The sequence below is a fragment of the Leptodactylus fuscus genome, chromosome 2 (assembly GCF_031893055.1).
Source record: "Leptodactylus fuscus isolate aLepFus1 chromosome 2, aLepFus1.hap2, whole genome shotgun sequence".
Classification (NCBI taxonomy): Eukaryota; Metazoa; Chordata; class Amphibia; order Anura; family Leptodactylidae; genus Leptodactylus; species Leptodactylus fuscus.
The window spans coordinates 16,856,713-16,869,743 of NC_134266.1; the positions used below are offsets into that span (position 1 = coordinate 16,856,713).

At 45.0% G+C, this 13,031-nt stretch overlaps 1 protein-coding gene across 3 annotated transcripts in view; it reads left to right on the forward strand.

Moving 5' to 3' along the window:
• Nucleotides 1-13,031, forward strand: part of NCAM2 (neural cell adhesion molecule 2) — a 393,282-nt gene that overhangs the window by 333,370 nt on the left and 46,881 nt on the right. For all 3 annotated transcript variants that reach the window (XM_075263468.1, XM_075263470.1, XM_075263471.1), the window contains exon 15: nucleotides 9,973-10,153. In XM_075263468.1, coding sequence (XP_075119569.1) covers nucleotides 9,973-10,153 — 181 coding nt within the window. The remainder of the gene's footprint in view (nucleotides 1-9,972; nucleotides 10,154-13,031) is intronic.

Below are 13,031 nucleotides of genomic sequence, written 5' to 3' on the forward strand. Positions count from 1 at the left end.
CTCCTGTCCGGAAAGAGTCCGCAGGAGGACCCCCCCGAACGGGATATCAGCACAACTGCAGGCTCTGTGCAGTTAAAGTGCACGCACCCGTTATAGTCTATGGGGTCCATGCGCTCTAACTGCACAGCGCTTCTCCTAAACACTCTCCTCCTGCTACTCGTGGACTTGGTGACTCTCCTTTAGTCGAAAAGTGGTTTCGCCTGAAATGAGCATTTTTTCCCATAGACTGTTAGGCCTCTTGGAAGGTCGGGCATGATGCTAAAGGGAGCAGCCTTTATTGGGTTATTTCACTGGAATTCTGTCATCCTAACTACATCAGGGAAGACAGGCTTGCACATTCCAGTGAGCGCCCTCTATTGGTTTGCAACAATGAGGCAGCTTCTGACTTCCTAATTACATCATGGAAGACAGATTTGCATATTCTTCCCATGGTTCCCATAGACTGTAATGGGATTCTATATTCGGTCGAGTAGACGAATATTGAGGCTCTACTCAAAATGAATATTGAATCTCGAATATTTCACTAATCGCTCATCTCTAATAGAACTCTATAGAGAGGGGAGGGGGAGGAAGAGACTGCTGCTCAGCTTTACCCCTTCCCGAACGCTTGAGTGACGTCTTCCACTTTGTCGCCCTCGGCCTTCAGCCGGGGACCATTATCTAGAACAGATAGTAAATCCCCAGCAGGAGAAGAATCGCCCCTATAGCCCTTATCATCTAGATTGCATGTAAATAAAATCCTTATTTTCAAGAAAATGGAGCTGCAATGCAGAATAAAAAATACATTTTTGGAAAGTGCAGAAGCCGCCCTACAAGGTACTGTCATCAATTCGATGCTGATTTTTCTGCTACAATCTATAAAAAGATCATTGAAAAACTGCACAAAATAAAACCTAGTCTGCCACCTTAAATCTAAATCCTGAAACGTAACCGCTAAAATATCCTCAGACTGCGCCTTGACCTTGTTAACGCCGGGGTAGTTTTTCATGTGTTTCTGTTTTTTTTTTTTTGTTTTTTTTTTTAGCTTAAAGGGATTAGATCCAAAGTATAAATCCTTCTTTTCTTCTTTTCCTCTCTTTGGGATCCTTTGTGGCTTTGACTATTCTTATGTAGATTGTGTTGTATTGTGAAGTAGAAAATCCTATTCAATTACTCTTTACCTTCTCGAGCCGCAGACAGATGAGGAATCTTAATGAATGGAAATGGATGAAATTCTGAATTCCCATTTTCAGCACGCATGCTCTGGCCCTGAGATTATAAAAGGCAATTTCTAGATTGACTTCAATTAGGGGAAAAAAGCAATATTAAAAAATAAAAAATAAAAAAGCAAATAAGTAAATATAGTCAGCTGGAGCAATGTAGCAAAACCCACAGGCGTCTACTGTCTAAGAATCTCTAGAGCAGAACGTAATAAGGGATTTGGCGCAGTGTAATTCCAATACACTAGGATTAATTCCTTCTATATTCAGAGCCCTTATTTATAACATGGTTATAGGAAGTCTATCAGGTCCAAAATGTCTCCTAAACCAATAACCCACTGTCTACCAATAAGTATTTGGACACCCATGCAAATGAAGATTTCTGCGGTTGTGATGTACGTCACGTCTTCCGACGTTAAATAGGAAACGGCATTGGCCTTTGTCGCATGCAAGATGCCATGAAGTGCAGAGTTGTCCGATTTCAAGAAAGGGGTAATTGTGGAGTACCACAGAAATCCTTGAAGGGATCCTATCATTTAAACTTAATTTTTTGTCCTTATTACGTCGGAATAAAACTTGTAGGCCTTGTGGATTAGGCAGAGCCATAGGCCACAAGAAAATGGCCACTTACTGTGTAAGTGGACATTTTTCTTGTGGCCGCGGCCATGTGCAGTCAACCCTGCCTGAGGCCTACAAGTTTCACCGCCTGCGTCGGAAGAAGACACGTGAAGAGGATGTTCCTGAAGAAGATGGAGGCGGCGCTGGAGATTTCTCTCGCTGTAGTGCTGTTTGAGCGCCAAGGACCGCCCCCAGTGCTGTGAGAGAACTCAATTGCATTACGTCGAAAACCTGTTTTTCTACAGAATTGCGGCGAGGAGAAGACATCTAAAGGTAGGAGAAGAATAGTCTTTTTTAAGGTTATTTCGAAGCGATAGAGACAAAAAATTAAGTTTAAATGAAGGATCCCTTTAAGGGATAGCAAGCGAACTGAATTACCCAAAATTGATAGTGGCCTATGTGATTCAAAAGTGGAAGGTGACCGGTGATTCTCGGAATGTGCCCCGAGTCAGCAGATCCCCGAAACAGGGAGATAGAGACTGACTAGGGCTGGCCAGAGAAACCGCACCCAACCGATGGCTCCCATACACCAGGAGTGTCACCAGGCATCCGGGAGGATTGTGTCGCTCAATCCCATCCGTAAAGAAGCATCTGCTGGGGTCTACCAACTATTGTACAGGAAGAAATGTTGTTTTTCTATTCTACCACAGGTGTCCAAATACTTATTGGTAGACAGTGTATAATAGTGTTTTATAGTTGATAGACCCTAAAAACTACAAATCAACCCCAAACTTTTTGAAAACTTGGCTTGACTCTGTTTCCAACCCAGCTCATTCCTAGAACTGAGATGTTTCGTTTTGCCGTGGTGTGCCGAGTGGTTAATAAAGATGAGCGAGTAGTTAAATACTCGATATTCGACATTTGTTTTGAGTAGCCCCTCAATATTCAACTACTCGAATCGAATATCAAATTCTATTATACTCTATGGGGGGAAAATGCTCGTTTCAGGGGTAGGCAACATTCAATCAAATTGAACTTACCAAGTCCACGAGTGAGGGTCGGGCTGGATTCTCCGAGAAGTCTTCTCCATGCAGCGTCCCCGTGTCGTCTTCCGGATCTGAACTCACTCTGCCAGGCATCAGGCCTGGGCAGAGCCGACTGTGCATGCCCGCACTACAAGAAAATGGCCACTTACAGTCAAAGCGGACATTTTCTTGTAGTGCGGGCATGCGCAGTCGGCTCTGCCCAGGCCTGATGCCTGGCAGAGTGAATTCAGAGCTGGAAGACGCCGCGGGGAAGCTGCATGGAGAAGACTTCTAAAGGTAGGAGAAGAACCAGCGTTGATTGACTGACTGTATAGCATTTGGCCAATCAACGCTGGTTCTGCATCAAATTTTTCCATTTGAATAGTGAGTGGTACTCCATCGAGCACGAGTATTTTGAATACCGTAGTATTCGATCAAATACGTACTTGATTGAGTACTACTCGCTCATCTCTAGTGGTTAACAAAGTAAAAAATTTTAAAAAAATCAGCAATAAAAATAGATTGAGCTGTATAATTCTTCAATTGTTTGATTTCCTTCTGCTTTTTGTAACTATGGCCTTATATTCTAGTCTATTATTTACTCTGTGCTTCTCGCCAGTCCCAAAAAAACCTACAATTTCGTGCGAGGAATCACAGATTACGGGAAAAGCAGAATACACGTGAAAACGCTACGTTCCTCCTTTACTAAACGCATTCGTCGGCCCCACTTTTCGCCAGGTGCATTTCCAGCTATTTACAGCTTACCACAATTAATTGCAAAAATCTCCCATTTCCAATTTAGTTATGGCCAAAGGGAGCTCTTGTAGATAATTGGTTTTCTAATGCAAGTTCTACTATACTTTGTCTCACTATCCAGCTGAAAGATTCTTTTATGTTTTAAGTAGTTGTTTTAATTGTCTCATTTGCATTGTTTCATGAGTTCGGCTTGTTCCCTGTTGGGATAAGCATTAGTCTTTCATACTTTCCCTTGTTTGAGTGTGTAGGTCCTTGCTTACAATGGTATAGATTAGAAAATGATACTGCTTGAAATATCGGAATGCAGGAAAAATACAAATGCGCCCCTCCCCCACATTACCTTTCCTCCGATTTTTTTTTAAGGACTTCCGAAACAGTCTGCAGTTCATATTGCAACCACCTATAGATGCATATAACATAAACCAAGTCACAGCAGAGTATTACAAAAAGTCATTTTTTTTGCAAAGCTTGTCATCTCACACCACTCACTTTACAGTACGTCGAGGCAAAAGTGCACTTAAGGACACATCTGTATGTATTCCAAATCTTCTTAAGATTTCAATCTAAGTCAGCTAAGAAAAAGAGAGCTTTCCTGTAGCTTGTGAATGCCGCCCAACCATAGGAAACCATGCATGTTATTCAGACCAGCATAGCCCCTGCATATATTTTCACTGTGGGTTTTTAGAGAACAGCCGGATTTTCATGTACAACAAAATTTCAGTTGCATTATGCCAGATACATGCAAAAGGGTTACTGTACAGCATAACTAAATTGCCTGTCCTTGGACACAGTTCAGATTGAATTTGAATGACTCTGAATTAATGCAGCTGCTGCAGTACAAATGGTGGAACCCTGACACACTGCAATTCATTTTCCCATGGGGCCACATGAGAAATAGTAACAGTTCTAGAGGGCCATGTATGCCGCAGCAAATGTAGCTCCACCCACTTCACTGACTCCGCCCATTCTCAATCATTTTTCCATGTGCCCCACAAATTAAAATGCTCCTACAGTCACCCTAACATTAACCCCCATCCTGCCCCCCCCCCCCCCACATTATGACGTTTCCCTCCAAATGTCCCACAGTATTAAGTCCCTCTCCTGGTGCCCCAGTATAAACCAGCAGAAGCTAGAGGGGACATTAAACTGGGGTAGCTGGAGGGGGACATTAAACTGGGGGCAACTAGAGGCAGACATGTCCCCCCAGTGGCGGATCCAGGGTTTGCGGGGCCCTGGGCAATTGACTTTGGCGGGGCCCTACTTACTGGGGGTCTCGCACTTCTAACCTGTACTTCCCAACTGTCGAAGACTAGAAAGAGGGAACAAAACGTGCGGCGCGCGCAGCGCGCCGCAGTAAATTAGGCCCGCCCTCTTTTATGTTGACTCCACCCATTCTCATTCAATTTTCATGTGATTCCACACAGTATAATCCTCCAACAGTCACCCGTAAATTATATCTCCCCCCCCCATTTTCATATGCACCCTTCATCTACCCCTAGTTTCATGCCCCCCCTCTATCTGTCTCCAGTGTCATGCCGTTCTCCCCCCTTCATCTGCCCTAGTGTCATGCCATTTCCCCCCCCCCTTCATCTGCCCCAGTGTCATGCTGTTCTCCCCCTCCATCTGCCCTAGTGTCATGCCGTTCTCCCCCTCCATCTGCCCCAGTGTCATGCCGTTCTCCCCCCCTCCATCTGCCCCAGTGTCATGCCGTTCTCCCCCCTCCATCTACCCCAGTGTCATGCCATTCTCCCCCCTCCATCTGCCCCAGTGTCATGCCGTTCTCCCCCCTCCATCTGCCCCAGTGTCATGCCGTTCTCCCCCCTCCATCTGCCCCAGTGTCATGCTGTTCTCCCCCTCCATCTGCCCTAGTGTCATGCCGTTCTCCCCCTCCATCTGCCCCAGTGTCATGCCGTTCTCCCCCCCTCCATCTGCCCCAGTGTCATGCCGTTCTCCCCCCTCCATCTACCCCAGTGTCATGCCATTCTCCCCCCTTCATCTGCCCCAGTGTCATGCCGTTCTCCCCCCTCCATCTGCCCCAGTGTCATGCTGTTCTCTCCTCCCTCCATCTGCCCCAGTGTCATGCCATTCTCCCCCTCCATCTGCCCCAGTGTCATGCTTTTCTTCCCCCCTTCATCTGCCCCAGTGTCATGCCATTCTCCCCCCTCCATCTGCCCTAGTGTCATTCTGTTCTTCCCCCCTTCATCTGCCCCAGTGTCATGCCATTCTCCCCCCTCCATCTGCCCCAGTGTCATGCTGTTCTTCCCCCCTTCATCTGCCCCAGTGTCATGCCATTCTCCCCCTCCATCTGCCCTAGTGTCATTCTGTTCTTCCCCCCTTCATCTGCCCCAGTGTCATGCTGTTCTTCCCCCTTCATCTGCCCCAGTGTCATAATGTTCTCTCTCCCCCCCTTCATCTGCCCCAGTGTCATGCCGTTCTCCCCCTTCATCTGCCCCAGTGTCATGCTGTTCTCCCCCTCCATCTGCCTCAGTGTCATGCCGTTCTCCCCCTCCATCTGCCTCAGTGTCATGCCGTTCTCCCCCTCCATCTGCCCCAGTGCCATGCCGTTCTGCCCCTCCATCTGCCCCAGTGTCATGCCATTCTCCCCCCTCCATCTGCCCCAGTGTCATGCTGTTCTTCCCCCCTTCATCTGCCCCAGTGTCATAATGTTCTCTCCCCCCCCTTCATCTTCCCCAGTGTCATGCCGTTCTCCCCCTTCATCTGCCCCAGTGTCATGCCGTTCTCCCCCTCCATCTGCCTCAGTGTCATGCCGTTCTCCCCCTCCATCTGCCCCAGTGCCATGCCGTTCTGCCCCTCCATCTGCCCCAGTGTCATGCCATTCTCCCCCTCCATCTGCCCCAGTGTCATGCTGTTCTCTCCTCCCTCCATCTGCCCCAGTGTCATGCCATTCTCCCCCCTCCATCTGCCCTAGTGTCATTCTGTTCTTCCCCCCTTCATCTGCCCCATTGTCATGCCATTCTCCCCCCTCCATCTGCCCCAGTGTCATGCTGTTCTTCCCCCCTTCATCTGCCCCAGTGTCATGCGATTCTCTCCCCCTCTTCATCTGCCCCAGTGTCATGCCGTTCTCCCCCTTCATCTGCCCCAGTGTCATGCTGTTCTCCTCCTCCATCTACCCCAGTGTCATTCCGTTCTCCCCCTCCATCTGCCCCAGTGCCATGCCGTTCTGCCCCTCCATCTGCCTCAGTGTCATGCTGTTCTCCCCCTCCATCTGCCCCAGTGCCATGCCGTTCTGCCCCTCCATCTGCCCCAGTGCCATGCCGTTCTGCCCCTCCATCTGCCCCAGTGTCATGCCGTTCTCACTCACACACACTCACACACACACTCACCATTCCTCGTTCCCTCGCAACTCTCTCCCTCATACACATATTGTAGCCGCGATGTGATGATGTCATCACATCGTGGCTACAAATGCCGGAGGCCCGGAGCTCAGCGTTAAAGCAGGAGCTAAGCTGTGACAGCTCCGGCTTTAAACGCCTATGCATTCGGCTCATCGGCGTCCTACCGCCGATGAGCCGAATACATAGGCGTTTAAAGCAGGAGCTGTGAGCTCAGCTCCTGCTTTAACGCTGAGCTCAGTAGAAGTCGGGACATGCCGACCGGGACCATTTTGTTAGGTCCCGGCCGCGCCGCGGGGCCCCGGGCGGTTGCCCGGCTTGCCCGGCCCTGGATCCGCCCCTGTGTCCCCCTCCAGCTAACCCCCACGGTTTAATATCCTCCTCCAGCTGCCCCAGTTTGTCACCCTCCATCTGCCCACTAGTTTAATGTCCCCCCTTCATGTGCATTCAGTTTAACTGCCCCCCTACATCTGCCCCTAGTTCTCTCCTCTTGCTCACACATGCTGTCTCTTCTCTCTTTATCATCCAGCAGCCCCCCTTGCTGGCAGCTTACAGCAAGCGCACAGTCCCGTGTGGCTCCGCCCACTAACAAGTCATAGCCTATCCTGGTCATAGGCTGTGATGAGATCATCACAGGTCCTTGGAAAAACTTCCACTAGCTATGCGGGCCGGATAGAAGCAGTCAGAGGGCCGGATGTGGCACCTGGGCCGCACATTGCCCAGGTCTGGTCTAATCTCCCCACGCAAAATGAACTCGTCTCATCAGTGGGTTAAGACCTATAGTGACCCACAATTGATTGATGCTTGTTATAAGGCTACATGCAAGGCATTAGGAGGAAGCCTGCATGATCCCTGGTGTAGTGTGATCCCTATTCCCAGCTTTATCCTTGTTTTCATATAGGCAGACTTCATTGTGGATGATTTGTGCAAACTGAACTGCAGATTTTTTTATTTATTTATTTATTGCAACATTGGGGTTAAATCAAGTTGGTTACAAACCAGTTTGCTCGTTTCTAGTTAGGACAGAGGTACGGCGCCCAGACACCTTCCATAGCTGTCGGCTCAATGCTTGTTCCACCACCAGCTGTTGCCCCCAAGATCTCATTCACGCACATGTCTTGGCCACACTGGTTTGTGTTCTCAATCTCTATAAAGTACAGAAGAGCGTAAGACAAAAGTTATTGATGTGTTATCTTTTAGTCCAAACGTAGGTATATTACAGAGCACCTTAGATGATAGTACAAACTACAAACAAGCAAAACATGTTGTGTGATCTGTACTTCATATAACAACTTCTGAATTACGCCATCATACAGTTAGGTTATTGTAGCAGTTTCCATAAAAAAAACAAAACAAGTTTATGGTGCACCGGCCATCCGATAGACTTGACAGTAAGGCAGTGCAATGTATACCCACTCTGCATACGCTCTGTACACATGTACACTATTTATTTGGCACCCCAAAACAGGAAATATGCCTTACCCCGTCCTATGTACATTTCCAACCATGCAAATGACTGCACTATATATATTAAATGAGTGGCCTTCTCTTAAAGGGGTATTACCAAAAAAAAAAAAACATTTCACATAAAAGTGCTCTGCAAAATATAATTTGTCACCCATTAAACATAATTACATATGTCACTAAAAAAATTCCAAAGAAATTCCACTTTCCCCACCACTGACTGACTACAGTTGCCACTGGTTATGCCCAGTAGTCCAGCTTCATTTAGGTCAAGCATGTTCACTTTCAGTTGTTCTTCCCTATAGATTAGTGCTACAAAACCCTGCATTTGCAGTCCTGACAGATGGGAGCATACGCAATGCATCAATCATTTCTGTTAGGGAGAAGGACCAGTGCGGCCAGAGATGTGGCTACCATATAGGCAGAGCAGCTTCTATGGAGCTTCTTCATCTGCTTCCCAATATTGTTTTACTACATTTCTTTCTGCCAACAGGAATGGTAGCTGTATTAATTCCTATGCACTGAGCTCCCCTAGTGGTGGCTGCTGGCAGCACAGTTAATCACACAGAGATGTATAAAGGATATTTATTAATGCATTGAAACAAGTTGTCTTGTGCAAATACATTGAAAAATTACTACTACACACCAGTCTTCATATATATCTCCACCAACTCCAGTTCTCATAATAAGCCTAATAATCACTGATACCAGGTCAGTTAGAATTTTTTCTCTAGCTCCGACCATTCTCGAACGATCAATGCTCTTAATTGTGGTGCCTGATATACAATTTAGTCTCTGTACCGCCAGGAGGGCGGTGTCAGGCAGGAGCAAAAAAGGTGTGTGATTCTGATCTCTGACACTGGCTGCCTCTGATTGGATCTCTGAATCACGCCCCCTGCCTGACACCGCCCACAGAGCTTACCTAGCACATCAACATCAAAAGTACCTGAACTTGTTGCTCAGGAACAGTGGGGGCAAGAGAGAAAATTCCATTTGTGCTGGAATCAGTGGAGGAGTGGAGCCTATTAACGAATGATAAAAAATTGAATTTGTGGAGGTGGTGAAAGGTCCCCTTTAAGAGTCACCTGTTTGATTTATTAACGTGGTGCCCTCAGATTTTTTTTTTATTTATTTATTAAGAAAATTCCTCAACTTTTAACAAACATAATTAATTGAGTACATCAAGGTCTCATTTACAGTGTGCAGATGGTTTATCCTCATGGTGTTTTTTTTTTTTTATTGCTAAAATAAAACCTCTTTAAGCGGAGGCCCCTTTTGCAGAAACTCAGCTTTTTTGCAAATTTTGCAGCAGTTTTTTTTAACTTTTTAACTTTTTTTCTTTTAGCCAAAGCCAAGAATGTCTCCAAAAGGAATGGGAAATATATAAGAAGCTCTTATAGTTCTCCATTCTACTCAATCCACTCCTGGATTTGGCTCAAAAAACTGCAGCAAAATCTGCAACAACAAAAAAAGCTGCGTTTCCGCAACGTGAGGCTTTAACCCTTTAGTCATCTGATAAATTGCTTGTGTTATTTTCATACACTGTATAAAACCTGACAATCTTATTGGGTTTATGTTAACATTGAAAATAATAAAACTCATACTTTTATTCCACAGAAAGACAAAGAAGATCAATGGCTGGAGAAAAAGTTCCTGGGGAATCGAGACCATATTGTTCTAGAACATCTACAATGGAATATGGGATATGAAGTTCAGATCATAGCAACAAACAGACTCGGGCATTCAGAGCCAACAATGTATGAGTTTGTTATGCCACCAAAACCCAATATCATTGCCGGTAAGGTCATTTGCTATTCATTTTCCATAGTCAAGTCAAATCCAATATAAAGAATTGTAACTTTAAAGGTGTTCTCCAGTTTTATGTTACTTTCATGCACTGGAATTTCTTTAGATACCAGACCTGCAGGTTCCAGGCTGTTTCCGACTCTGAGTCAGGTGATTGTAACCAGCACCATCATCCGGGTGACTTCTCCTCCTCCATCCTCCCCAGTTATTAGTTTCCAGTGCTATGGTATTATGCACTATGATACAGTACAAACGTAGCAAAGGGAGCTGCTTTTCAAATGCTTTCAGGAATAGAAGGGTTAATAGTTACAGATGAGCGAGTAGTATTCGATCGAGTAGGTATTCAATCAAATACTACGGTATTCGAAATACTCATACTCAATTGAATACTACTCGCAATTCGCAGTAAATATTCGATTCAGAGCCAGCGTTGATTGGTCGAATGCTATACAACGTATAGCATTCGGCAAATCAACTCTGTTTCTGCAGCAGGCTCGTCCTTGCTACTCGGGAGAGCTGGTAGCTTGCTGTTACGAGGGAGCTTACTTTTTCGCATAGGAATGAATAGACCAGCGTTGATTGGCCAGTGTACAGCATTTGGCCAATCAACGTTGGTTCTGCTGGAGGCTCGTCTGTGAGGAGGCGGAGTCTAAAATCAGATCACAATGGAGACTGCTGTGGTCCGATCTTAGACTCCACCTCCTCACAGACGAGCCTCTGGCAGAACCAGCGTTGATTGGCCGAATGCTGTATACTGGCCAATCAACGCTGGTCTATTCATTCCTATGAAAAAAAGTAAGCTCCCTCGTAACAGCAAGCTGCCAGCTCTTCTGGCTAGCAAAGACGAGCCTGCGGCAAATCAACACTGGTTCTGCAGCAGGCTCGTCCTTGCTAGTCAGGAGAGCTGGCAGCTTGCTGTTACGAGGGAGCCGACTTTTAATCAGCGCAGCTGCAAGCGCTGTGCAGTTAAAGCGCACGGTCTCCATAGACTATAATGGGGTCTGTGTGCTTTAACTGCACAGCGCTCCTCCTAAACACTCTCCTCCAGCTACTCGTGGACTTGGTGACTCTCCTTTAGTCGAATAGTGGTTTCCTCTGAAACGAGCATTTTTTCCCATAGACTATAATGGGATTCGATCGAGTAGCCGAATCTTGAGGCTCTACTCAAAACAAATATCGAATCTCGAATATTTCACTGTTCGCTCATCTCTATTAATAGTTTATTTGTGTCTATTAAAATGGAATGAAAGAAGAAAGAGAAATGTAAATCCCATCAATATTTGGTGTGACCTTTACCCTTTGGAGGAGGAATCCTAGAAGTGATGATACGGCCCCCACAGATATAGTCCTGATCTCAACATCATCCAGTCTGTCTGGGATGACAAGGAGAGACAGACGGATTGGGGCAAGTCTACATCCACAGAAGATCTGGGCTTAGTTCTCCAAGATGGTGGGAACAACCTCCCTGCCGAGTTCTGCCAAAATTGTCTGCAAGTACCAAAAAGAACTGATGGAAGGCAAAGGTCACACCAATTTTTTTTTCATTCAATTCATTTTCGTAATTGATAAAGCTAAACTATTATTTTTTTCTATTTCTGAAGGAATTCTTACTTTGCAGCACTTTTTCCACACCTACCTAAATCTTTATATAAAGAAACCTCTGAGGACTTTCTATGAAAAGTGCTACGGGATAATCCGTGATGCGTAAGCCCTGCTTAAAAAAAAAAAAAAAAAGGCTATTTTACTGATGTTTTTTTTTTAAAAGTAGATATAGAGAACGATAAATCAATATGTATATAAAACTGAATAATGGACTCTGTATATAAAAGAGAAAAGTGAATTGGACCCAATAATTTTAGATATATCATAAAATTCCTATATGCATGGGGTCTCTTGGCTCTCCCTGCACAAATGATGTCAAGGAGGAATAATGATTGGGCATGTTGAATTTCAATACCTGATCCTTTTGCTCTAGGATGTAGTCCAGATGTGATATTGGCCAAATGAATGGTCTCCATGCCAAACAAGTGATTGTTTTGTGCTATGGAGTGTAACACAAACTGAGTAGCATGACTGTTTCCATATAAAGTGAATGGGTTGTATGAAAGTTTGTGCGATGAATGTTACATTGGTAAACCGCCACCGGAGCTGTCTAGCAGTGGCTTATTCCCTTCCCACCATTGAGAAAACATGCAAGCTTGGCCAAACTATGGGTGAATTTGCATAGGTGTCTGGAGGAATAGCTGTTGGCCAAAAAAAGTCTTTCGACATCTATTGAAGTTGTGGCCACAATAACAATATGTGCATTGAGTTGTGGAACAACAGTAATTGGCCAAAAATCTCAACAAAAGTTCTCATAAGTAAGAGAAGATTTCTTACAGTAGCAATAGTGTGGAAACTAGGGAAAGAAATATTTGTAAAAGGTTTAATGAAAGTTTAACATGTGCCTTGTATTTGCTAATAAATTCCAAAAATTTCAATAGAGGATGACCCATAGATGACGTTTTCTTCTGGACTTTTGGGGACCTTTATATTGTTAGAGCCTGGATCCCTGATGGGTCAGTCCAGCCATGCCAACTACTATAATATATAAGAATAACAAGGGGCTGCAGTACGCCATTCATATCTTACGATAAGTTTTTGATTTTTTTTTTATACTATTATCCTCTTTGTCTATATTCTCTTAAACAACGTTTATTTTTGTGTATGGAAAATTGCCTGTTCTCTATGGTTAAGGTAAAGATCTAATTATGGAATATATCAAAAACTTTGATAATCTTTTTGATCTCATGTACTTTAGATACATAGATAAGAAATGAGGGTACTTTCACGCTACCTTTATTACAGTCCATTGCTCTCATCCATCATAT